General features: G+C 42.2%; 2 protein-coding genes across 5 annotated transcripts in view; one reads left to right on the top strand and one right to left on the bottom strand.

The window, feature by feature from the left end:
• Positions 1-550: 550 nt before the first annotated feature.
• TIMM23B (translocase of inner mitochondrial membrane 23 homolog B) lies at positions 551-26152 on the bottom strand. The gene is made up of 7 exons (XM_084796883.1): positions 25900-26152; positions 24086-24144; positions 15641-15734; positions 15148-15232; positions 12787-12845; positions 10040-10150; positions 551-1063 (listed from the first exon to the last, which is right to left on the bottom strand). The coding sequence occupies exons 1-7, from the start codon at positions 26003-26005 to the stop codon at positions 948-950; spliced, it is 630 nt and encodes a 209-aa protein (XP_084653009.1). The 5' UTR covers positions 26006-26152; the 3' UTR covers positions 551-947.
• Positions 26153-26215: 63 nt separating this feature from the next.
• The window catches only part of PARG (poly(ADP-ribose) glycohydrolase), a 106952-nt gene continuing 106169 nt past the window's right edge, over positions 26216-26998 (top strand). The window contains exon 1 of one of the 4 annotated variants that reach the window (XM_084796854.1): positions 26216-26292. Coding sequence is in view for 1 of the 4 variants with exons in the window: in XM_084796852.1 (XP_084652978.1) it covers positions 26504-26723 (220 nt within the window). In the remaining 3 variants the exon portion in view is untranslated. Of the gene's footprint in view, positions 26724-26998 lie in introns of all 4 variants that reach the window. The other 3 variants (XM_084796852.1, XM_084796853.1, XM_084796855.1) reach the window with 3 other exon arrangements.

The raw sequence follows: 26998 nt of genomic DNA, 5'->3' as shown, positions 1-26998 counted from the left end.
ACTGTACAGAATGAAGGTCGACTGTTCTGTACAGAGTGTTCTGTTCTAGCACACTACTCTAATGATTAACTTGAAATATTTTGAGATTGTTTTATGTTATCTATGTTGGGCGAAACTTTTAGGATGGCTGTTTATGCTACCAGTTTCTTTTCATTTCACCATAAACATGAAAACATTGGTTTAGCCTAAACCTGGCAAGGTGGGAAAGCTATCACCTTATACTCAGGCAGGTATATGTGTGTGTGTGTGTGTGTGTGTGTGCGCGCGCGCCCTTGCCAGAGGCCAACCATGGCATCTTCCGCATGCATTCTCCACTGTATATACTGGAAACAAAGTCTCTCAATAAAACTAGAGCGAGTCAGCTTGCTCCTAGGACTCTTATCTCTGCCTACTGAGCACTGGGGCTAAAGGTGGGCTGTCTGCCACACTTGTTGGGGATTCAAACTCAGTCTCCGCACTTGTATAGCAAGTGATTTACCTGATCAGCCATCTCCCTATCCACCCAGATGTTATTAAATGGAGATAATGTGTTTTATGCTGGAATTATGACTTTGGTTCTATTTTTACCCTTTATTGGAGTACAGGGCAACATAAGTTTTGGAGGTTTAAATGAATAAACATGGTGATAAAAGTGTTGAAAACAAGTATGGCCTGAATTTGGAGAATAAATGGTTTTCCAATTTCGGGGGTAGAAGAAACCAGGTGCAAGATCATCTCCAAAGGAGAAGGAAACACACACTCAGTGAGCCACCAAAGGGTCTGGCTTCCACTCACTTAACGGCAAGCAGTGCAGTCCAGGTTAAACATCCATGATCTTTGTCTCAGCAAATCAGAGTCTCCAATTGTTAAAGTAACTGTAGGTTCAAGAGAGAAAGCAACTCCAGACTGACTTGTTAATCGATCTGGATGACTATGTGGTGTCCCCCATTCCTGAAGTGGCAAACTCTTCAGAGTGACTGCTGGAGCAGGGAGCCTTTCATGTGTTCCCAGTTGTTATACAGTGCGTAGACACTGGTGAGTGTCAGTCCGGCCAGGCCACCACGTGCTATTCCTCGAAGACCACCTGAGGAGAGAAGGAAACAAATGAAAGAACCTTATATATCATGACCTAGCAGTAAAGGGTAGAAAAATGTAATAAAAATAGGACAAAAGTGCTATGAAATACAGATATTGCTAAGAAACTTACTTTACCCCAAGCAAGAGGAAAGTTTTAAATCATTATTAAATCAGGAGATAACTTCCCAAATAACGTAATGCATATTTTTGTATTTTAAAATTGGTGACTTCTTTGTACTTATCATGACTTGTACCTAAGATCCTCAAGATTGATAATGTGAGAGCCGGGTGGAGTGACACATGCCAGTAATACCAGCACTCAGGAGGCAGAGGCAGGAGGATTGCTGTTTGAGGCCAGCCTGGTCTATAGTCTAGGACAGCGGAGGCTACGCAGAGAGACCTTGTCTTGAAAAACAAACAAAAAAAGATTGATACTGTGGTTTCCCCAAATCCAACCTGTAACCACAGTACAGTACATAGTATTTTAACATGGTTAAAATATTGACATTCAAACAGATTGGTCATTCCATGCTTGTTGGAAGAGTTTAGACTCTCACTAGCAATGTCAATGGATTTAAGGCTGTAACAAAGTGAACATTCTATGTGGAAACATTACTGTCAGCATTCAGGCTCTGGACAGGTCCTTCAAATATTTGTGGTCTCAAGAAGCAATGGGGATAAAGGTAATCAAGCCTTTGAGTCAGTACTGATGAGACACTAGCACGCCCCGTCCCCCGCCCCCTTTGCACTGATCATGTCAATCTCACACAACTGAGGACGCACTACCTGAGCATAAACAGACAAGTTGAGAAAGAATTCAGGATTAGACTTGGAACTATTTGTACTTGTTAACTAAACACGTTTTCATGTGGAAAAATAATCTGAAATGTTTGAAAAGAGCCCCCAAGTCTATTAAGAAGTGACCCAGAAATTTAAAATAGGAACTGGTCCAATAATTCATGATTATAATTGTTTACTAACTTTTACATAGTAGAGAAAGAAAAGTAAGAAACTCCACCAGGATGGGGTTTCCCAAAGAAACTTGAGGGGCTGAGGGTACTGCCTTGCAGCTTGACAAATAAATTGGCACCACAAGTTTCAGGGAATTTACAGAGTTGTCTGAATCATGCTTTAAAAAGACAAAGGTAGCTGAGTGCATTGGCGCACCCCTGTAATGTCAGCACTAGGGGAAGAGACAGGCAGATCTCTGAGTTCGAAGCCAGCCTACTCTACAAAAGTCCAGGACAGCCAAGGCTACACAGTAACTCTGACTCGGAAAAACCAATCAACCAAACAAAAGACAAAGGTAAGGGGCCCAGGAAGATGGCTCAAGGGTTCAGGCACCTGCCTTGAGCTTGCTTTTCAGAGCCCATATGGTGGAAGGAGCAAACCAACTCCTGAAAACTGTTTTCTAACCTCAACGTGTGAAGAAAAGAAAAAGAAAGGGACAACTGTGTGCTGAGTCTGTAGCAAAGAGGCTGTTTTGAGAGTCTCTGAGCTTGATGCCAGTCACCTCTGTCATTTCTATTCAATGTTCTATTACAACACCACAACTAAACCATTTCTGCAACGAGTGTCTACCAGATGGCTTCAGCTGATAAAGGGCCACTCCCCTCTAGAGTCTCTAGTCTGAAGCCTTCTGATAGCTGGCCTACATAGGTTCTTAGGCTTCCACTGTGAAATGCCATAATTATCTCTCTTAGAAACTGTAGACACCTCAAGCAGCTGTGAAATATGTGGGAGAGGGATCAAAAACAGTAAGACAAACATACATACACACACACGTAAATGGAGGAGGAGGCTGGAAAGATGACTTATCAGTTAAGAAAAGGTCATAATTGTTTTTTCAGAGGACCTGGGTTCAATTCCCAGCACCTACAAGGTGGTGGCTCACAACCTTCTCAGGCACCAAGCACATACATGGCACATACACCCACATGCAGGCACAAGATCCATAGACATAAAATAATGAAATCTTTACATGGGGGGCATTTCTAAGTGCCTAGTTCTGTCATCTTGATCTGATTAGTTTAATAAGGATCAATCTTGTGACTCTGAGTAGTAAGTCAAAGAAAAGTGGTAGAGCTGGACATGAACTTTAATTAGAACAAAGTCATACGATGAAAATAAACAAAAATGAAGGGATCTACAAGATAAAAATTAGTTATTAGCCCTCAACTGGATATAATGAAGGCTCTTTCAAGCAAGCAACCAAAATATCATCCCTGTAAGCCCTACTCAGAACCAAGACAAAACAAAGGGAAGGCTAAGGCTCTCCTGGCAGTTCATAGAGAAATGAACAGAGGGCAGGTAATGGACAGTAACTACAGCATTGACCAAACATGTAATTTCATCAAAATTGCCTCCCAACCACAGCCCTAGAGCCTTGTGGATCGGAAAGGCTGACTACTCACTCAGCGCTGAGGTGTAACCACACGGACAGCCAGCCACTGGTCTGGGAGGAACTGCTGCAAATCGTTTCTGCCAACTGACCCTGTGCTCTAAGAACATGGTTTCTGTTTGGCCTTTGTGCAAGAAATTCCAAACTATTTCTCAGATTTCAAGTAACAATCTACCCTGTGACTTTAGTATATGTATTAGGGGTTACAAAACTTCAATGGGGGCAGCTGGGGAGATGGCTCAGTGGATAAGAGCACTGACTGCTCTTCCAAAGGACCTGGATTCAATTCCCAGAACCCACATGACAGCTCACAACTGTCTGGAATTCCAAGATCTGACAAGCAGACCCAAAACCAAACCCCCAAACCAAACCAAACAGCCTTCAATGGGACCTATAAGACTTTAAGATCATCTGGATAGCAATGCACATTAAGTGTGTCTTAAAAAAAAAAGTCTCCAGAAAGCATTCATTTACAAACCAATAACATTTATTCTTTAAAGGTAGAGAAAAAAAACCCCCAAAAAAACTATCTTTAAGAAGGCAGCAAACATAGGCAGCATGTATGAACCACACACCCGATTCTAGCTTAAGAGCGGTCTTTTATCATACGCATCAGCCAAGTTCTCAGTTTTTTCTTTTTCCTTTTTCAAGACACTGGGAACTCACTATTGTAGACCAGGTGGGCCTTAAATTGGCAGCCTATGCCTCTCAAACGCTGGGGCTAAAACCATACACTACCACACCCAGTTCCCCAAGTTCTAATTTTGTACTCTTTAATTCTGGTTTTACCAACTGGCTCAAAAACAAAACAACAAAAAAACAAAAAACCAAACCAAACCAAAAACAAAACCAACAACAACAACAATAAAAAACGTAAGGGCCAGCCAGGTGCAGTGGCACTGGCCTGTAATACCAAGTACTCAGGGAGGCAGAAGCAAGTGGATGTCTGAGTTCGAGGCCAGCCTGGTCTACAGAGTGAGTCTAGGACAGCCAAAAGCTACACAGTTCTCTAGAAACTCTGTCTCAAAAAACCAAACCAAAACAACGAAAACTCAGGGCCTCCTGATTTAGATCTCTTAAAACTCAGCAACCGTCTCACCAAGAACAGGACATTGGTCAGCAAATACACTTGCTAACAGGGTAAATAAGGCCAATGTTCCATCCACATGAAGTAGAGCAAACATCAGATGTGTTTGTTTTACTTCCTGTCTTCTGGCTGCTTACACAGCTCTTCTAAAGAGACAGGCTGAGTATTACATTTTCCAAGCATGGGAAACAGGGTCAGGATACTTAAGTGCCTTGTTTCTGGATATAGAATCTGGTTAATAGCAGAACCAATTCATTAAAACGTCAATTTGGAATAGAGAATAGTAAAATTTCTTTAAAAGATCCAGACAGTAAACATTTTAGGCTCTGAAGGTCAAAGGCCATTGTATAGGTACTTTCACCTCCACTTAAAATGTAATTATTTTTCAAAAAATAGAAGTTTTAGCTGTCAGCAGTACTATGGCTCCTGCTTTAGAGGAAAAAATTAACTACAATAATTTTCAGGCTTTGGGAAGTTTTTGTTTAAAACTATTTTTTAAACTGTGGTAAAGGATGCCGGGGGTATAGTTCCGCTGGCAGCATGCATGCCGAGCAGCAGCCATCAGAGAAGCCATGGCCCATACCCAGCTCAGCACATAGCTGCTATGGCGGTGCGTGCCTGGGCTCAGCACACAGCTGCTATGGCGGTGCGTGCCTGGGCTCAGCACACAGCTGCTATGGCGGTGCGTGCCTGGGCCCGGCATTCCAGTAGAGGAGGAAGACCGCTGCTTAAAGTCATCCTTGGCCTCAGGAAGTTTGGGGCCAGCCAGGTCTACAGGAGATCTTGCCTTTACTTCCCTCCCTTAAAAAATGATGCAGTGGCTAAGGGCTTTGCTCAGTGGTCAAGTCCATGCCTAGCACATATGCCAGCGATAAATTGTGGAACATGTGTGTAACATGCAGCTCAGGGATGAGAAATATACTTGCATGTTCTTTTTTAAAACAGGAAGTCTATTTCTATTATTTTATTGTTGTGCATGCACATGCACACACTTGGTACAGTATTCTACCCTGTGTAGGTACCCTCAGAGGCCAGAGGTATCAGGTTCCCATAGAGCAAGAATTACAGGTAGCCGTAAGACACCCCGTGTTGGTGTTAGGAACTGAACTGAGGCTGCAATAGTGTTCTTAACTGCTGAGCCCTTTCCCTAGCTAGCCCTATATCTTGTTATTCAACAATACATCTGGAAAAATGTTCGTCTTGCAAAACTGAAACTATTAAACAGTAACTCCTTGTTCCTGTCCCTTTACTGTTTTATCTTAATGACTTTGACTATTCCACATACCTCACATAAGTAGTCTCCCAGTATTTATTTGTCTGGGATTGTCTTATCTTACTCAGTGCTCTGTCTGTATGTCAGCCTTGCCTTGCCTTGTAAAGGCTTAATTGTGTGTTCATTGTGTGTATCCATTCACCAATTAATAGATACCTGGGTTCCTTTTATCTTTGGGAATTATGAATAAATGTTATAAACATGGACATACTAAACAACATTCAAACACAAATCAGGGCTGGTAGATGTGCTTGCTTCCAAGCCTGACAACTAGAGACTAATTCTTAGGACTCAAATGATAGAAAGAGAAAACAAACTTCTGGGACACAGAAAAGGAATATTCACTGAGCAATATGTTCTGTTATAAATAAGACCCCTGGGGTTAGCAGTAAAGTGCCTTTACCCATTACTCGATGTTGCATCATAATCTTTAAAGTAGTTAATTATCACATCCAAATTCAATAGATGAATTCACTATTAATGCATGTTTGTTTTAAAAATCTTAACTAACCACATATGTCCTGCATTTATGCCTCTGAAAGGTACCTTTGTTTGACTACTTTATTGTGCATTATGCATTATTCTAGGTTCTAGCAGTTCATCCATTCCAAATAGCAGTTTTACTTTTATATACAGACATGTTAAGCTTCAAAAGAACTGTAACATATACTTCTTCCTGAGCCATGTAAGAATAAGAGCAGTTTTCTATATTGAAAATGGACTATACTTGCAATTTTATTTTTTATAAAATGTACATATACAAAAATGGAGCTCCCAGGGGACCTAGAATGTAACTCAGTTGGTATAGCAGTTGCCCAGAATGTATGAATGCTGGAGTTCTAGCCCTAGCACCCCATAAACTGGGTATAGTAGCACAAGCCTTTACTCCAAGCCTTTTAATTCCAGCATTACACCAATGCCTGGGTCTCCAGTGTTGGGATCACGTACAGGAAACACCATACTAGGCTTTAAATGTAAAAACAAGAGCCATCATACACAATGCAGATCAATGTTACTATGCATGATGCAAACAGCTGGGAGTGCGCAGGAGTTGCTCCCAGCACAGGGGAGGGTTGTGGGAACTCTACATCACTGCCATCTAGTCCTCATCGCAAACAAGGTAGGGCACCATGCTAGTTCCTGTTTGCTGGTAACCTAGAGCCTAAAAATGTACTGAATCTGCTTCTTTAAGACAATAACATTCTGTCAAGTGACGCTGCCAATTTTGAAACTAAGCAACTGCAATTGTGGAACAGCTGACCCACAACAGCAACACTGTTCGTAAGGAAGCCACTCCAATAACAGCAAACTAGTTCCTTTTCTTAACTTCTGATTTAAAGCAAAACTCAAGAGGACAGACAAACCAGAGACAAACTTGGTGTGGCAGAACAAAACATAACTTCAACTTCTACATTCAAGGATTTGGAAGAGTTTGGATACTTAGTGTGGTATGTAAACTATTACAGAGTCCCTGTGGAAGGAAGAACTCGAGCTGAGCATGGTGGTAAACCTAATGAGCACCTGAGAGTCAGAGGCTAGAGGGGCCAAGGAGTTTAAGAGGTTATCTTTAGATACAGAGCCAGTTGGGGTCCAGCCTTGGCTACATGAAACCATGTTTTTTTTTCTTTTTTAAAGGGAATTTTATCATTTTAATTCAGTTCAATGTTTATGTATTTTTCCCCAAAGAATGTGAGTTGGAGTCCACTTGAACCATTCAATTAGGATTATGCTCTACCATAATAAGAACAGCTGCAGTTTTGCTAACAACAGGCAAGCATCTTAGAGCGGGCTAATGCCATGTATTTAGGAAATAAGGCCAAAGCAGCCAACAGAGGAATCCCCTTTTTCTCTGCTAATGTCTTCTGTTAGTCTTAGCTTTCCACAACAATGTCGGTTTATAGTAAGTAATGTCAGTAAAAGGGATATTCAAAGTTAGCATTTCAAATTTAGCAAGTACCATCAGTGTTACAATTAGTTAATGGTTCTCTTTGCAAAAGTCAAAACTGAATGTCAAATGCACATTCCAAAGGACCTCCTGATTACCCTTTCTACTACTGCCATTTTAAATATAAATTTTTTTTCTTTTCCCCCAGCACATAAACTGGGAATTGAACCTACAGCACTGGAAATTGAACTTACAGTTTCATTAATGATAGGCAAGCATTCTACCCTGATCTTAACTTTACTTTTTAAAGGGGTGTCTCAATAATTATTGTCCAGGCTGGCCTTGAACTTCTAATCCTCCTACTTCATTATCCTTAGATAGTAGTTGAGTGAAAATTGGATTAAAGTTAGTGTCATAAGCTCAGTTTCAAATTAAGTAAAATTTCACAAAGCAGATGTAATATCTAAAAGGCCCCAATGTTGACAATGTTTCAATAAAGTAACTGAAGTCACACGCAGTAGGAAAGGAGGCAGGGCTTCAGAGGAATCAATGGCAATAAAAATATGAGAAGTTGCTCAATCTTACTACCAATTGGGGGAAAACAAAGGCGATACAAGACACTACTTTTGGCTTCATGGTCTCAGCAGTCAGGAAGGGGTGGTGGGCATTCCTCACAAGTTGGAAGCCAGTCTGATCCACAGAATGAGGCATTATTTCAAAAACTAAATCAAACCATAACAACAATAAGAAACTAGCTTCCATCAATTGGCATGCACGTCCAAGCACTGTAGGGCTGGAGCCATGGCTCAGTGATGGAGAACACTCTCACTCCTAGCCCCCACACCAGGCTGCCAACAAGCTCCTGTAACTTCAGCTTTGGGGGTTCCAACACCTCTGTCCTTCCCGTGCGCACGCTCACATGAAGGCACCAGCACACGTAATTAAAAATAATAAAGTTGAAAATAGGGTAGATGATACTTCAAACTGATAATGATACAGTCTTTAAGGGTCACTTTGCAATACTTACTATCATTTTTAATACACAGATTTTTGTGCTTAAGGAATCTGGCTTTCAGTAATTTACTCTGTGGCACAAAAGTTTATGTGCTACAGTATTTAAGGGAGGTCTCAAGAATGCCATATATAAACAAAGACCGCAGATGAAAATTTATAAAAACACATTTGGAAAAAGCATTATAAGGAAAATAAACATAAAAAATAAAGGCCCAGGCCGGGCGTGGTGGCGCACGCCTTTAATCCCAGCACTTGGGAGGCAGAGGCGGGCGGATCACTATGAGTTCGAGGTCAGCCTGGTCTACAAAGTGAGTCCAGGACAGCCAAGGCTACACAGAGAAACCCTGTCTCGAAAAACCAAAAAAAAAAAAAACCAAAAAACCAAAAAACCAAAAAAAAAAAAAAAGACCCTTAAATGAGAAGTAAAAGCCAGTGGAAAGAACGATCTACTCTGGAGTGTTCAATGGATGAAGGGGCCAAGTCACACAGAAGAGCGAGCAGTGGAAAGGCCAGGAATTAGCTGGACTTTTGATTAAGTCTTATTTTCTAAATGGTATTCTCATTTAATCATAAACTTGAATATGCCTATTAAGAATTAAGTGTTTACCTTTCTCCCAAGTAGTCTATAACAGATATTACATTAAGATTTGTAAAAACTGAAGGGACTCCAACCAGCTCAAGCATGGCGAACATGGCCAGCACTGCCCTTCTCCCCAATTCCCTCTGTCTTGCTAATAAACCCCATTAGATTACATTCCTAAAAACAGCCACCGAGGCCTATTCCCTTACTTGGCCACTTCCTCCTCCTGGGGCTGACTACCAAGGTCCAGCTATTGAAATATTTAAGCACAGCAATCAGAAGCCTCCTTCGGCTCACCTAATTAACATAGCCAATTAAAACTAAGCCCCTCATCCTAACACAGGGTTTCCCCTTTCACCTCTATAAACCACTTTTTGCTCACCTGCCACGTCTGCCTCCTCTCTATCCAGAGGACAAATAGCCATTCCCCCTTCCCCTTTGCCCTCACCCTCTATTTCCTGTCTGTGTCTCTTACTCAATACCTCTGTCCCTCTGAGGCAAATAAATTCTTGTGCTGAGATCTTGGTCTTGAGGGTCCGAGCTGACAGTTCTCCTTTCAAAAATTCTCACAAGATCTAAACAGAGTTCTACGACAACCCTCACATCACTACATAAAAGCAATGCCTACAGAAAAGTTGTCCAAATGACTAAGAATCACTGGGAGACGTGTGCAATTCCTCTAAATATTAAAAATATATTACAGATAAAAACCATGTTTCACGTCTCCACTCAGAACCGCTTACCTGTACATTTATACAACATTCCCGTCATGGTTCCAGCTGCTATTGTGTTGAGGTCATCTTCTGCACCCCGTGTTTTCTCAATGATAACACCAAATGCACTATAGAGCAAAGCTAAAGCAGGAACAAAGATCAGTGATGAAAGTTGGAACAGTAAGTACACCCAAACACAGACAGAACCATCCCCGGAGCACTGTTACTTCCTATTAAGGAAAAATCTAGCAATAAACAACATGTCCATCACTGTGGCACTGCAGTGATCCAGAAAGGGACTTTCAGGATACAGAACACCATGGCCACATAAAAGGTAGGTGAGCACATAGTAGGTTATAGTGGCACACACCTTTAATCTCAGCACTATGGAGGCACAAGTCGCTGTGAGTTCCAGGACAGACAGAACTAACAGAGGAACTCTGTCTCAAATACAAAACAAAACAAAACCCTAGGAAGACCTAAATTCACTGCTAATAAACTAGGTACATGCATACAATAGCATAAATCTGACTGGTTATGCTAAGGAGGGGATCTCAAAAATGCAGAATAAATGTTATTACTACAACATATTACTGCAGAGTCCAAGAAAAAAAAAATCAAATGTTTACTTATGTTACCTGTACCGTTTTTAAAAAACACCTATATTTCTACTACAGTAAACCAATATAGCCAATGGTGACAAACATTTTTAATCTTAGCACTCATGAGGCAGGGAAAGGCAGATCTTTGTTAGGACAACCTAGTCTACATGGCAAGATCCAGTCCATGCAGGGCTATAAAGAAAAAGGTCCTGAAACCTTCTTTCCAAAACAACAAAAACCCCACACACAGTATCAATAAAAGAACTTGAGGTTTGACTTTCACATGTTACAAAACCCTTTAGTGTTACAGAACCTTCAGCCAAATCCTTAAATGGGTGGAGGCAAAAGGATCTCTGTAAGTTCCAGGCCATTGAGGTTAACACAGCAAGTTGCAGGTCAGTCAAAACTAAAGGGAGACCCTGGCTCACAACAACAACAACAAGCATAGCTACACTTACTGTTCCAACATCCCATCAAGCTCAGGCTCACACTATGTCTGTTGTAAAACTTTTTTTTTTATACAGCAAAATAATTTTATGGATGGAGGGGTTTCCATAATATAAGTAACGGTTTTATTTTTATTTATTTTTTGATTTTTTTCCCTTTATTAATTTATTCTTGTTACATCTCAATGGTTATCCCATCCCTTGTATCCTCCCATTCTTCCCTCCCTCCTCTTTTCCCCTTATTCCCCTCTCCTATGACTGTGACTGAGGGGGATTACCTCCCCCTGCATATGCTCATAGGGTATCAAGTCTCTTCTTGGTAACCTGCTGTCCTTCCTCTGAGTGCCACCAGGTCTCCCCCTCCAGGGGACATGGTCAAAGGTGAGGCACCAGAGTATGTGAGAAAGTAATATCCCACTCTCCATTCTACTGTGGAGAATGTTCTGTCCATTGGCTAGATCTGGGTAGGGGTTGTTGTAAAACTTCTATACTTTTATGACAGCTAGTGTTTCTACTAGACATAGTTAACTGAAAATGATCATGTACAAATTACTGTGACCACTCATGTAACACTACAATGGAAAAACATGGTAACCACCTGGTGATCATCTAGTCCACTCTGCCTAGGACTGTAGGCTTTGCAGGGCTAATGATAAGTAACTTGTAATGTAGGCACAGAGCGCGGAGTTTCCTAGGTTTATAAGCAATTAACAAAGAACAGAGAAGCATGGCTTGTGTGTGTAGGGGATTGTTTCAAGGTTGTAGACATAAGCAGAACACCAAAGCTGCCATTTGTCAGAATACAGAATGGAAATTTGGCTTTCTGGTGTGAAAATGTACTGCTTCCAAATTCCATAGCAAGGCAGAACTATGACCAAGTTACAATAGAGGACTTTTGTCTTTTCTAGTTTGTCTCCATTTTCCTTTACTCAATCTGCTACAAGTAGAAAGAGAACCATAAGTTCAGCTTGTCTATAAATTATGAAACCTCAAATGGTAAGGTACATGTGCTCCAAGTGGTTATAAATCCCTAGCAATCAAAAGAACAAACTATTCATGAACAGTATGTGATAAAAGCACCGGGTTCTGACTAAGCACCATTAAAGCACCCCTTGTCTATAACTGTGAATGCTTTCCTTATCTACAAAAGACTTATTGCAACCCTGTCATTTAGGTTCAGGAAATCGACAGATGAACTGACTACTCACCAGGCTATTAGGAAAACAAAGCAAAAGGTCAGCCCTGGGCTGTCACGTCTCACTACAGGACTTTGAACCTTTCTTAATGCCTACAGCCCTAAGCCTTGGACATCATTTAGTTTAAAACAGGATTTTACTTGGCATATTATTAGGACAAGTAAGGTAGCCTTTTGCAAGTCTTTTCACAGATAATAGCTACAATACTTACCAAAATGGGTTTAAATGTGAATTGTTTAGCTTAGATTCAGAATCTTGGTTGACAAATTGTTTATGATAACTTCACATTCTTTCTTTGCACGAATGACTTACCAGCTGGGAAGGTGGCCCAGTGGAGGAATGTTTGCCTAGCATGCCTGGAGCCCTAGGTTTGTTTCCTAATGCACACCTGTAATTTCAGAACTTGGAAAGTTGGACCAGGATGATCAGAATTCTGAGTTTCTCCTCAACCACACAACAAGTTTGAGGTCAGATGAGGCTACAGAAGAGCATGCCTCAAAACAAAAGACTCATGGAACCAGAGTTAAACTCACCAAGAGAACCTAGAGTGTTAGCCCAAAGCGCCCCTTGTCTAGTCACCATATTCAAAATCCTGTCAGGAAAGAATGAGAAAAAAAAATGTCTTTAGGATCACCGTTTCTCTAGCAACTTTCTAAGACATAATATTAGCTATTTCAAACACCTAGACCCAAGCCTCAGTGTTCTTAGAACTTTAAGGTACACCTTAATACCACCCAGATTTTTAATAAATATGGCTGTTACTTCATCATATAAGTGAAGGTTATGATAAAATTTTCCAACACTGTGGGCAATGACTGAAGAAAAGTTCTTTAGTAAAGATAAAAAATAATTCAAGACAGATTAATGACACAAAAGCCTTGAAGAACAGCCTAGAATGTATTTTACAGACTGATCTGTGTTAACCAATGTCACTGTAACTGTGGCAAAGCAGTTTGATTTTTTTTTTTTTTTGAGAAAGGAAGTATATTTTCAGACCATTAAGTAGAATCTATGGGAAGGACCTGGGAGTAGAAAGGAAGCCCCATTCGCTACTAGAGCCCACGGAGAAGGCACTGTCTGCTTCCACACTACAACCAAGCAGTCAGAGCGAATGCTTAGCACACTCTCAGGGAAGCAAAGTTCCATCTTACACCAGAGCCACAGGCCACCAGAACAGTGACACAGCAACCAGGTGAAGATCACATGCTACTCTCCCAGCAGTGTAACACCATCACAGGAATGTGTCTAGGATGGTTGACTACTACTGGAAATAACAAAATACAATTGCAAGCAGTAAGAACTCAAAGATCCATAGCAAAAAAATGTGTTTGCTTTTAAAATGTTGTTTAAAAACCTAGTAATAGCTATGGAGAAATGTATTTTCGAATTAGTTGTTAAATATTTACTAACACATAAATTTAGCACATTGATTTTTAAATCTATAACACATTTTAAAACTTGTTACAATTTTCATTATTATATTGCTGGTTCAACTAAAAATTGGTAAAAACTCTTTGGGACACAATCAAGCAGCACACTTCCATTTTGTGAACGGTTAGTGAACCCTTTCCACAAATCTGCGAGGCAGAAAAGCAGAGAAAGTTTACTCAAGATCACAAAATATTAAATAATTAAACTAGGATTATGAAGCTATACACAGTGTGTTTGGCTATAAATTCTACTTTTTTTCCATTATTAAATGCTGCTTTCTACCAGGCTTGGCAGCACATGCCTGTGATCCCACAGATGCGAGGCAGAGGCAGGTAGATATCTGTGAGTTCGAGGCCACCCTGGTCTACAACGTGAATCCAGGACAACCAAGGCTAAACAGAGTAACCCTGTCTCCAAAAAACCAAAAACAAGCAAGCAAGCAAATAAATAAATACGCTGCTTTCCAATATGGAAAGAGGAGAAAGATTATATTGCTATTGCTTTAAAAAATGAAGTATAGTATCTTTTCTAAGAGACATCCTACTTCTAAATTCATATTTAATACTGGTTGGGGATTTGCTTCAAAGTAATACAAGAGAAGAAACTGGGCATGACCGGCAATGGCTGATGGCTGCTGTAGAAGAATTAGGGTTCACAGCTATTTATTACACTAGTTTAGCTTCTCATGCTACAGAATTAATCGTAGTGCAGGAATTCATGCAGTAACAGATACAGGGACAGGAAAAAACTGGCAAGCTTCTAAGCACTCCTTAGTCTAATTCCAGCATGTCTGCTGCCACCTTTTGGCAAAACAATACACTCACAACTCAGAGCTTAGCCAGCTCACTCAGTACCAGGGGCTGAGTGAACAGATGCCTCAATGAATAAGGCCGACAGCTCCTCAGAGATGCTTTGGGCTGACCTTTGGCCTTCACATGCACCCACCCCCACACATGGGGACACCTGCACACATGTACACACACACAATGATCTTGGAGTTCTAGAAGCAGTAAGGCTTTCTGTCACTCCCCCATTTAATTGAAACACGTCAGCAAGAAGCATAATAAATAAGTATAATTAACTCTCATCCCCAAGTACTCTCTCATACAGGTCCCTGAAGAGTCAGAATTCCCTATTAGCAACTCAACAATTTAGTAAGTCTGCCATGTAAGTAAGTGTGGAGAACAGAACACGTGTAAGCCAAGAAATCAGGCCGGTAATACCAGCTGAATGAAAACACCAACTTTCTCAAAATTCACTCCAGTAACCTGGTTCCATATGGTGTGGAAAGACAACCCAACTCAACCCACACTCAACCTAACCCCTGCACCCCCCCAAAAAGAGACGGGAGGGGTAATATTAATTATTTAAACATTTTTACTAACATAGGGTGGTAATCACCAAAAACCAAAGCTGAGTTTAATATGTAAGCATCATTTCATCAGAAGATTTCATAGACTTACTGTACATTTCTTGGCTTGGACCAGGCCATGCTCTGGGTTTCCTTCAATCCTAGACGAAGACCGTTCATTGCCCCAAATGCAGCCCCTGAATCATAACAAATCGCACACACACACAACAAAACAAAACGGCTTTATGTTAAATATATTTCTGGTTTGCTTTTTTTTATATAATAAAAAAATGTGATGCATGCTTTAAAAATTGAAAATAATATTCTAGGCAATACCTCCCCCCTTTTGTTTTTTTTGAGACAGGGTTTCTCTATGTAGCCTTGGCTGTCCTGGACTCACTTTGTATACCAGACTGGCCTCGAACTCAAGTGATCCACCTGCCTCTGCTGGGATTAAAGGTGTGTGCCACCACACCTGGTCTGGTATTTTTCACTTTAAGCACCATTAACTACTTGGATTTAAGGACATTAATAATAATAATAATAATAATAATAATAATAATAATAATAATAATAATAATAATAATAATAATAATACTGCCCACCTGTCATGCAACATCCTCCAATGGTAAAGAAAGCCAGTTCAAATCGGCCTCGGGTCTTATTAGCTCCAGTTGGCAAAATGAACTCATCAGTATCCTACGGAGCAAAAAGGAAAGGCATGGTGAATGTTCCCTGAAGACACAGCAATTAGACAGCTGTAACTTTTTTCCTATTTTCCTCTTTTAGTTTATGAGACATGGTGTCATTAGGTAGTCTAAGCTGGCCTAGAATTCACAATTATCCTGCCTCAGTCTCCCAAGAGATTCAGGATTACAGAGTCTTCAACTTTTCAAAGTTGTTTTTAAAAAGAAAACAATCTAATGAAAGAAAATTACCTGCAATAATAGTCAGCCCATAAATCAAAAGTGATGTCATGGCTGTTCTTGGTGTCAGCTTGACTGCATATGGAACTAACTAAGACCCCAGGGGCTCGCTACCCTTACAAGGGATCTGTCTGTCTGCCTGTCTTTCTCCTTCTCCTCCTTCATTAAATCATTTGAAGTGGGAAGAGCCACTCTTAACCTAGATTTTAGAGGTGAGAAGATTCACCTTTAATCTGGGCCACACCTTCTAGGTGTTGAGTTGCTAATAGGGAAAATAAGGGACACAGAAGAAGGAAACCTGCTCTCCCTAACCAGTCCATTCTTTCACTGGCATTAGAGCATTCTTCGCTATCCTGGCATATACTGAAGACCAGCTAAGACACTCAGCCTTGTAGACTGAACAACTCCTGGATTCTGGTACTTTCTATTGAGCCATTGCTGGATTAGCTAGACTGCTGCCTGTAAGCCATTCTCATAAATCCTCTTCATAGATGCATGTCCACTCTCTAAAGTCTGCTCCTCTAGACAAGCTTGACTAATAAGAAGTGACATGACGTTAACACACCGAATTCTTTGGAGTGATGCTCATTCAGAACTTCTTCACAGTGTAGACCTGACAGGGTTGTAATGGGCTTTAATGATAACTTTAAGCAACAGTAAAATTGTTTAGAAACAATGGCCCCAAAGAAAGAAATACTCAAAACTGTAAGATGAACCAGTTGACTATTCGTCTGGAAGGGAATAAAAAACATCTTAGATCATACAAGTATTAATTACCCCTTTAGTGACTTCCTCTTCTCTTTTATGGACAGGACCTCAAGTAGTCATCGAGCTGCTATGTAGCTGGGAGGGCGATCTTGAACTCTTGATTGTCCTGCCTCTACGCCCCCGAGATTTATTACGTGTATGAGTGTACATGTATGTATGTGAAGCACAGGCACCTCTGGAGGTCAAGGACGTCAGAAGACAGCTTTGATTTCCCTGAGACGGGAGTGAAGGGCGGCTGTGAGCTGTGTGGGTGCTGGAGCAGGACCCACGTCCTCTGCAATAGCAGTCAGCACTCTAACTGCTAAGCCATCTCTCCAGTCCCCAAACAAATAATTTTTAAAAACCCTAACAGTTCTAGGAAGCAAATGATGAAACCAATATACTTTTATGAAGAAAACTTTCATTTTTACCAAGCCTCTTGTAGTGATTTTAATGAAAATCACCCCATAAGCAGATAGATTTGTATGCTTGGCCCCAGTTGAACTGTCTGGAAGGCTTGGGAGCCTTGTTGGAGGAGACCCATAGCTGGGGTGGGCTTGGAGGGTTCAAAAAGTTCACACCGGACCCAATGTCTTTCTGTGCCTGCGGGTTATGAACCAGGATGTAAAACCCTCAGCTCTGTCTCCAATGCTGTGCCTCTATGCTTCCTGCCATGACAATAAACTGAAAATCCCTCTGAAACTGTAGGAAAGTTCCCAATTAAATGCACAGGCAGACACGGTGCTGGAGAAGTAGCTAAGAGTTCTACATCCAGATTGGAAGGCAGCAGGAAGCAAAAAGTCACACTAGGTCTGGTTTGAGCATTTGAGACCTCAAAGCCTGCCCCAGTGACACATCTCCTCCAACAAGGCCACACCTCCTAACAGTGCCACTCCCTATGAGCCTATGGGGACATTTTCATTCAAACCACCACATTCCACTCCCTGACCCCCATAAGCTTATCATAATACAAAATGCATTTAGTCCCACTTTAGAAGTCCTTATAGTCTATAAGTCTCAATATTGCTTAAAAGTTCAAAACCCAAAGTCTGAGATTCAAAATGAAAAAGCAGATCACATATTTTCAACATACCATAAAACAAAATTCACATTACAATTCCAAAAAAGGAACACAGTGAGGAAAATTCTGGACTAAACGAAGATAAAAACTGGCTGAGCAAATTCCAAATTCTACATCTCCACGTCTGATGTAAAAACTGCTCTACAGATCTCCAACTCCTTTCAGCTTTGTTGACTGTAACACACTTCTCTCCCTAGGGCTGGTTCTTCATTCCTTGTTAGCAGCTTTCCTCAGTAGGTATCTCAGGGCTCTGACATCTCCAACCTTCTGGAGTCTTCAAGACAATCTAGGCTTCACCTTCACAGCTTCACTGGGCCTCTACGCAGACACCGCCTGACATATGGTATGCCTGGCCTCAGCTGCTGTCTTTAGTCAAGGGAGAGTCCATAACCCCTTTCTTCTATCCTTTCTGCTGCCTGCTGGGGCTGGAACATGGCCCCCTCATTCAATCTCATACATCTTCACCAGCTTTCTGTTTTTGATAGTTTTTTTTCACTGCCTACACTTGACTATCCTGGAACTTCCTCTGTAGACCAGGATGGCCTTGAACTCAGTGGTCCACTTGCCTCTGTCTCCCAAGTGCTGGGATTAAAGGCGTGCACCACTACAGGGGCTCTAAACTTTTCAATTCCTTTTCACAAATTGGAAACATCTATGTGTGGGATCTTGCCCCGAGGTCACCACTACCTTTATTCAATTTAACATCAGGATTTTCTTTAATCTGTTTATCTCCACGAACATAAGACTTAGCTCCATTCCAGCTTCCTGGTGGCCCTTCTCATACTGCACATTTTGTAACTTTCTTTGCTTCTTTTCATTATAAATCTGCATAAGTGGGGCTGGAGAGATGGCTCAGAGGTTAAGAGCACTGACTGCGCTTCCAATGTTCTTGAGTTCAATTCCCAGCAACTACATGGTGGCTCATAGCCATCTATAATGTGATCTGATGTCCTCTTCTGGCCTGCAGGTGCACATGCAGGCAGAGCACTGTATATATGATAAATAAATCTCTTTTAAAAATCTGCAAAAGCATGGTCACTAATAAACAAGCAACAGTCAATACTAGGTTTTCTAGAAACTTCCTCTGCCAAAGCTGTTGCATGACTCTTCAACCTAGCTTTGGGCAGACTTTTTAGACAATGGCAGAAGGTAATTACAGTCTCTAGGAGCTGGACCTCCACTATTTAAATTACCCTCAGCACTACTGTCTCCCATGCTCCTACTAGCATGGTGTATTAAACCATGCTTAAAGTAGTGCGCTGTTTTCCTAGCCCAAAGTCCTAAGGTCCACATTCCTCCAAACAAATTCCAGCATATAAGAACTTTTTAACCCCTCAAAATTCAGTGCCAAAGTCAGGGGTTGTCTTATACACTGGGTATTTACCTGTAGCTTGCTTCCCCTGGCTTCATAGTCCAGTGCATACAGTGGGAGGGGCAGCAGCTGATTCCCCTGCTCTGTCCAAGGGAGTCTGAAGCAGGGAGGGAAAAGCTGCACACATCTTCCTGTACCTTGAAGGGAACGTGAGCACGGATGGCTCTCCAACAGAACCCACCTATGCGACTCAGGAGGGCTGTGTCTTCTGGTTGAGTGTGGAGCATGCCTTAAAGGGGCAGTGTAGGCTGGCACTGACTGCCAGCATTTAATAAAGTGCCTGGCTGTCTGTGCCCTGCCTGCAAACAGACACATGCCTGAGTCGGCCACACAGGGTGCGTGTTAGAAGAGGGGTGGTCTTATTTGGCAGGTATATTCCGAACTATATTATAACTGGAAAAGCTGGGGGTCGTCTTATATGCCCAGTCGTCTGGTTTTTTTGTTTTGTTTTGTTTTGTTTGAGACAAGGTTTCTCTGTGTAGCCTTGGCTGTCCTGGACTGACTTTGTAGACCAGGCTGGCCTTGAACTTACAGCGATCCGCCTGCCTCTGACTCCTGAGTGCTGGGATTAAAGGCGTGCGCCACCACCGCCCGGCTTGCCTAGTCGTCTTACACACCGGAAAATGTGGTACATGTTCAGGCCTACCACAGCATAGCAACTAATGTCTTAGGTTTTATTGCTGTGAAGAGACACCATGGCTGAGACAACTCCTATACAGGAAAATATTCAAGTGGGGCTGGCTTACAGTTCAGAGGTTTAGTCCTTTTTTCACCACGACAGGAAGCATAGCAGACACGGTGCTCAGAGTTCTACTCCGGTTTGGCAGGCAGCAGGAAGAGAGTGCACTGGGTCTGACTTGAGCATTTGAGACCTCAAAGCCCGCCCCTAGTGACACACTTCTTCCAAGAAGGCCGTATCTCCTAATAGTGTCACTCCTTATGGGGCCGTGTTCTTTCAAACTACCACATAGTCTCATTGCAAAAAAATGGTCTGGTAGACAATGAAGAAAACAACAACAACAACAGTTTTGTGTATCAGAGAGGCTTCCTGACTTTTCAGCTAATGACCAAATTTTAAATTACTCTTACCCTCTTTATTTTAGAAATGTTCTACTTACCAGAAAAGGCAAATAATTATCCTTTAATTCAGAAATCGATAACTAATTAAAAACCAGAAGTAGAACAGACAGGCGGGAGCACCAGCTCACTCTTCAGCAGTATCAGCCATAATAGGCACCACACGGGTTGGAGACAAGTGTACAGCAAGTCACATACAAGTGAGGTTGGCAAACTACATACAGGGGAGATCTTGAGATGTTCTTGAGCTTGTACTGATGGCATTCGAGGACACAATGGTACTAAAACACTATTAAACACAAGTATTGCAACTACAGAAGAGAAATGAAACTTAGGAGTCATTGTACTTGAAATAGTTACAAGGCTGAGGTTGTGTGAAACCTTTATAATTTAAAGCTGACGGCACTATGTTGAAAAAACTAAATTTTGTTTTTACATCAGGTATTCCTGGGATTCAGGAAGATTTGTTACTTAAGGTAAATTTAACAAACCATCTCAATGTGAATCAAAGAGTGAAAACAAAAAGTAACCAGTAAGAGAAATTACAAATAAGGCCTCATATAAAGATGGGTATTATTTACGTGTCTACTCTTCAAGTGAAATTTGTATCTAAGAGTAAAACTGCAAGGCCATAACTATTTCTCCTATTGTTAGACAATGCCAGACCTTTCCAAAGCAGCTTTTTTTTTTTTCCTCTTCTCTTTTCTTTCTTTCCTGGGTCAGGACAATTTTCAAGAATCTAAAGCCCGGCGCAGTGTGGTGGTACACATCATTAATCCCAGCACTTAGAGTCAGGAGCAGGAAGATCTCTGAGTTCAAAGGCCAGCCTGATCTACAGTGAACGCAAGGATAGCCAGATACACACAGCGGGACCTGGCTAGAGAAAACTCCACCTCTCCTCCCCTAAAGAAATCTCAAGCTCAACACTCTCAAATTACAGTGCAGCCAAGGATAGCCTGAGTCCTTCTGAGTGCTAGGACTATAAGTGTGCACCACCACACCTGGCTTAGCACCTGCACCATGTGACATTCCTACTAGTTTACTGGCTAGTAGACCAATGCAGTATCTGTTCTTTGGTATATGTGAACTGGCATCTCATTTGTGCTTATATTTAATATTATAGGACATTTGTATGATTTCATGAAGACACGTCTATTCAGACCCAATGCAATTTTTTTAACTGACTTTTTCCTCTTAAATGTAAAAATGTTAAATCATTAAGTGGTTTTTCCTCCAGTTTTCAGGCAATCTTGTTTTTCTTTTCCTTTTCGTTTGTTTTTGAGACAAGGTACATCTACATAGTCCTGGAATTACAGGCTTGTGCTGACACGCCTGGTTAGTTCGCGTTTCTTTCTTTCTTTGGGTTTTCAAGACAGGGTTTCTCTGTGTTAGCCTTGGCTGACCTGGACTCACTCTGTAAACCAGGCTGGCCTCAAACTCACAACAACCCACCTGCCTCTGCCTCCCGAGTGCTGGGATTAAAGGCCTGCACCACCATGCCTGGCTTTCTTGTCTCTTTCTTGATGATACTGTCTTAAGCACATACAGAAAAAAATTAAATTTTGACTAAATTCAACTGTGGATTTTTCCTTTTATTACTTATACTTTTAGTGGCAGATCTACGACTTGTTTTCTAATTGAATCACAACCACTGATGCCTATGGTTTATTCTAAGAGGCTTACCTACTTTACCTGTTTGATCTGAGTTAACACTCCATAAGGTGTGAAACTGGGGTCCAATTGAACTCTTTTCCAGATTCATTCTAGTTGTCTTAATTGCCTTGGCTCCCTTGTTGAAAAACTGACCGGAACTAAAGCAAGGGTTTATTTCTGGTCTCAATTCTACTGCACCACCTCATACATGTCTCAGTAACTATGTTGATAAATCATCTGATTCATTTTCTTTTCAAAAGCATCACTTCTATGTGTTTTGAAGTATCATATGAATTTGGGGTCTAATCACCAATTCCAACTCCCTGTTCCCAATACCCTTAGGATTTTTGATAGGAACCACACTGGATCTGCAGGTCAATTTGGAGAGGACTGTCACTTTACCAATGTTAAACTTTCCAAAACAATGGAGTGTCTTTCCATTGTTTAATTCTTCTTCTTTTTTGTTTTTTGTTTTTGAGACAGGGTCATTAACAGCTCTGGCTGCCCTGGAACTTTTTATGTTAACTGTAAAAAAAAAAATCTATTTCCCCAATTTTATTTTAGGCTTTTTGAGACAGGGTGTCTCTGTGTAACAGCTCTGGCTATCCTGGAACTCGCTCTTTAGTCCAGGTTGGCCTGGAACTCAGGGCCTCTGCCTCCCAAGTGTTGGGATTAAAGTCGTGCACCACCACCACCGCCGCCCAGCCCCAATTTTATTTTTAGTGTTCATCTCTACTGTAAAGAAAAGATTAATTTATGCCTCTAGACCTTACATTCTACAACTCTGCTAAATTCATTTCCTCTTAACGGGGTGTGGGAAGGATTGTAAGCTTTGTCACAGGTGAAAGCAGTCTTGGCGAGCTTTACCCTTGGACACAACATGGATACTCCGAGATTAACCTTGAGATAGACTAGCTGGAGTCATCCTGGGTCTGGAATTCAGGAAAAGGACCTGGGGACTCCACCTGGACTATTGTGTTTCTAATCGACCCTCAATGGGAGAGGGAGACCACCCCTTGCACATGAGAGACAGCAGGCGGAGAGGACAGAGTAGCAGGTTTAGCGCACAAAGATCTGGAAGAGGATCAGCGAACAGGCCGGACCAGCACGCAGACCAGAGACACCTAGGGACCCGTCCTGTGGAACGGATACCGGATGGTTCACTCTTTTTTCCCTCTTGTGTAAGCTAGTTGGGTTGTATAATCAAGTTTAATTGTTAAGAAACAGAGCCAACAAATGGGTTTGCTTGTTTTTCTTCAATTATTGTAGTTAAAATTATAACATCATTTGCAAACAGTTTTAATTCTTTTTCAGTCTAAATAACATTTCTTTTTTCTTTTCTTTTTTTCTAGATAGGGTTTCTCTGTATTGCCCTGGCTGTCTTGAAACTAAACCAGGCTGGCTTCCAACTCAGAGATCTGTCTCTGCCTCCCCAGTGCTGGGATTAAAGGTGTGGGCTACCACTAGTAGCTTCCCCTTTCTAAGACAGGCCTTCAGTATACAGCCTCAAAACTCATGGAGCTCTGCCTCTCTCCCAAGTACTGAACTTAAAGGCACAAACCACCAAGTTTCATTCTTTTGCTATGCTGGCTAGACAATTCTGAGAAAAGGGTGAAAATGTTTTTATTGCTCCTGATCTTGAGGAGTCTACTCAGTCTTTTATTGTTAAGTATGACATCAGCCATGGATATTCTGTAAATGTCATTTAATAGGTTGAGGAATTCTATCAAGAGTTAACCAAATACTTTTTTCTTCATCTATTGAGGTAATCATATGGCTTCTATCCTGTATTTTTCCTTTATTGCTTTGTTATATATGGGAATGCTATAGAATCTTTATCTTTAGATGTTAAGTCAGCTTCATTTCCTTGAAACATCCCAACAGTGATCTTTCAAAAATTTGCCCATTAGTTCAGGACCTTGATACTATAAACCAAGCTTTAAATGCAAAGGTTACCTTTACCGTGATTCTTTTTACTATACTTTGTGACTTTAAAACACAAAGCAAATCTTAGAAGAAACAATGGTTCCAAGAAGTAGTGCAAGCCAAACCCATGGGGTTTGTGTAGCGCAAAGAGCTAACGGAGGCCAGATTAGTGCCTCCAGGAGTACCTCACAGCTCACATCAGCACTACGCACTTGAACTTGGTAGTATAGTAAGGCATCAAACCAAACTAGTCAAGAGTCTATCTTACCTGAACCAGATAGCGTGGATCCACATTTAAATAAGGAGACAGGGGGTTCATTCCAGTTACTAGACAGGGAAAAAAAAAAAAAGTTACGTCGCAACAAAATTCCTTAACGAATTCCATACAGGATTGACTCTGCTGCTATATGTCTTGAAACTCAATAATGTCAATTTTCTTTAGGATCTATGTCTTGCACTGATGCTCTATATTTTCATAATATTGGCACTAACAGATCAAATCATTAAACTCCCAGAAAATTAGCTTAGGCTTGTTATTACTGTTTTGGTTTATTTTATATATATACACACACACATACATATACATATATATGTATATATATTAAATATTTTACATTTATTTATTTACTTATGAGTTTGTGTGTCTGTGTGTGTGCTAGTGTGCATGTGGAGTCCCACTGGAGTCCCTTCCATCTACCAGTCTGGTTCTAGGGATCCAACAAAGGTCAGCAGGCTTGGCAGAAGGTGCTCATACCCACTAACTCTCCCAGACCATGAATAGAAGCAGTTTCTTCAACTAGCATAACAAGTAAGCAAATTGTCAAGAGTACTCTGTCTCTCAGGGAGAATAGTAGTTGGGCTGGGTCCCTGATTGTGGAAAAGTAAATCAAAGTAGTTCCTTCATATTTATTGCTAAATTCAGGTCACAGCTCAAATGTCAACTCCCAAATTGTTTTCCCTGATCTGTGTGCCAATAGCCTCCACCTCAACCACATCTCAGGATCCTATTTTATTTCCTTCGTGGCAGCTATCACTAGCTGCAATGATTTTATGTCATTTGGCTCACCTCAGTAGCATGTATACAACATAAAAACATTAATTACTTTGTCACAGTAAGTTGTGCCCTGAATTCTATGCAACTGAGAAACCCTAAAACACACACAAACTGTGTTCCAGACTCTGTTTTGACAGGAGACAATTAGGGCCATCAAAGGGCTTTTTTAATGTTTTCAAGTATAAAGGTTTTAGGAAAATACCACAAGGATTAGGAAGAAGAAACACTGACTACTAACCATCAACTCCCATTATCTTTAGGCCCACGTTCTACTTATCCAGCCCGATATCCATATAAGCACCAAACCTTAAAAGCCTGAAGTATGCATTTATGTGACCGAGGGTCAACAGGCAGGATATTCATGTCTCCGTATCTTTGAATTTGCTTATTTCTCTTTCAAAATCTGTTTGGCTTTTTTCTTGCTTATAAATCTCTTAAAGTTTAGCTCACTTCCCAGGCTCTTCTGGTTTCCTGGACTGTCTCAAATAAAAAGTTCTTGTCTAACCGATATTTAGAATTTAGAGGTATTAAAAGACGGTGTGAAAAAAAAAATCAACTACCGGCTTGTTATTTGGGATATATTTATTTCCAGAACTAGAGTCTCTTAATCCAGGGTCAAGCACACAGGAAAGCAGGTGAGAGAAAAAAAAGGGATGGGGTGCTAAAGGGAGACATTTTGTTTTTTCCTGAAAGTAGGTCAATGAAAAACTTCCAGGGGCCGGGCGTGGTGGGGCTAGTCTTTAACAGCAGCACCCTGAGAGGCAGAGGCTGGCTGATGTCTGTGAGTTTCAGGCCAGCCTGATCTACAAAGTGAGTCCAGGACACGGCTCTGTTACACAGACCAACAAACAAACGAATAAAAGCCTCCCGGTGATTTACGGCCCTCCCAAGCTCATTCAGTCATGAAAACCCATCACCGGCGGCGAACCTTGTGAACCGGAGCAGAAAAGGGGACAGGGGACGCTGTAAATTTCTAGTTGTCCCAGGAAGCAGTCAGAAAAGGGTAGGAAGCGAGGCTCAATACTCACGCGGGACGCCGGCCAAATCAGCGTGCGAATAACCCGCTCCTCCCGCTCCGAAGAAGCCAGCTAACCCGCCGGTGGTTTTGTTGCCACTTCCTCCGCCACCCTCCATGACGTCGCAGCAAACTGCGGTGGGCTTCCCACCGCCACCTCAGGCCGGGATCGTGTGCTCGGCCGTGGTTCCAACCCCACAACCAGCAACAGCGGGAAGACCCGCGTTGCTACTGCCACCTTCACACGCTGACCTTCCGGGCGCCGGCTCCCGTTAAGCACCACACTTCCGCTTTGCGGCTGCGTACGGCCCGGAAGTCGGAAGCGCGGGACGGCTGCTTTCCGGTGGTGGGAAAGTGAGCCTGTGTCGGAGCCTGAGCCCGAGTGGAAGCGGCGCGGCGGGGGCAGGTGGGCTCCCTGAGGCCGAGCGGAGGCAAGCGGCTGCGCCGGGAGGGTCTGCCTCGGAGCCCCGAGGACCAGCAGCCTCCAGAGCGGGCCGCCGCAGAGAGGGAATGGTGCGGGGGGCGCCGAGAAGGAGGCGCAGTCCGTCCCTGTCAGGGTTAGTGAATGAGGCTCTCCGCCCGGGCCGGCCCGGGGACTGTGCCCTGCGGGTCCCAGCATGAGTGCGGGCCCCGGCTGTGAGCCCTGCAGCAAGCGGCCCCGCTGGGGTGCCGCTGGAACTTCTGCGCAGGCTGCCTCGGACTCGCGGAGCTTCCCCGGCAGGCAGAGGCGCGTTCTCGACCCTAAGGACGCACCCGTACAGTTCAGGGTCCCATCGTCCTCGCCAGCCTGCGTCCTGGGGCGGGCGGGACCGCACAGAGGCAGCGCCACCTCATTTGGTACGTGGGGAAAAAAAAATAAAAATAAAAAACCTTTGTCCTTGTTTCGGTCTGAGGACCATGGGACCCCAGTCACGCCTATCTGATCACCGCTCTGATGCCTCCTGGTTCAATCAGTCACTAGATGCCACTCGCAGGGGAGAGAGGCTGCAGTGTTTTTTTTAGCGGCACGCGTGGTGTGGAAAACTTTGACGGACAGTTGCTAACCGGTGGACCTCACCTGTCTGCTTTCCTCAGTCTGTATAGCGAAATTGCCTCAGTAAGGAAGTCTAGTT

The sequence above is a fragment of the Acomys minous genome, assembly GCF_964271855.1.
Source record: "Acomys minous genome assembly, chromosome: 9".
In the NCBI taxonomy this organism is placed as follows: Eukaryota; Metazoa; Chordata; class Mammalia; order Rodentia; family Muridae; genus Acomys; species Acomys minous.
The sequence above is the reverse complement of the archived record's forward strand: the minus strand, read 5'-3'. Positions and strand labels throughout refer to the sequence as shown.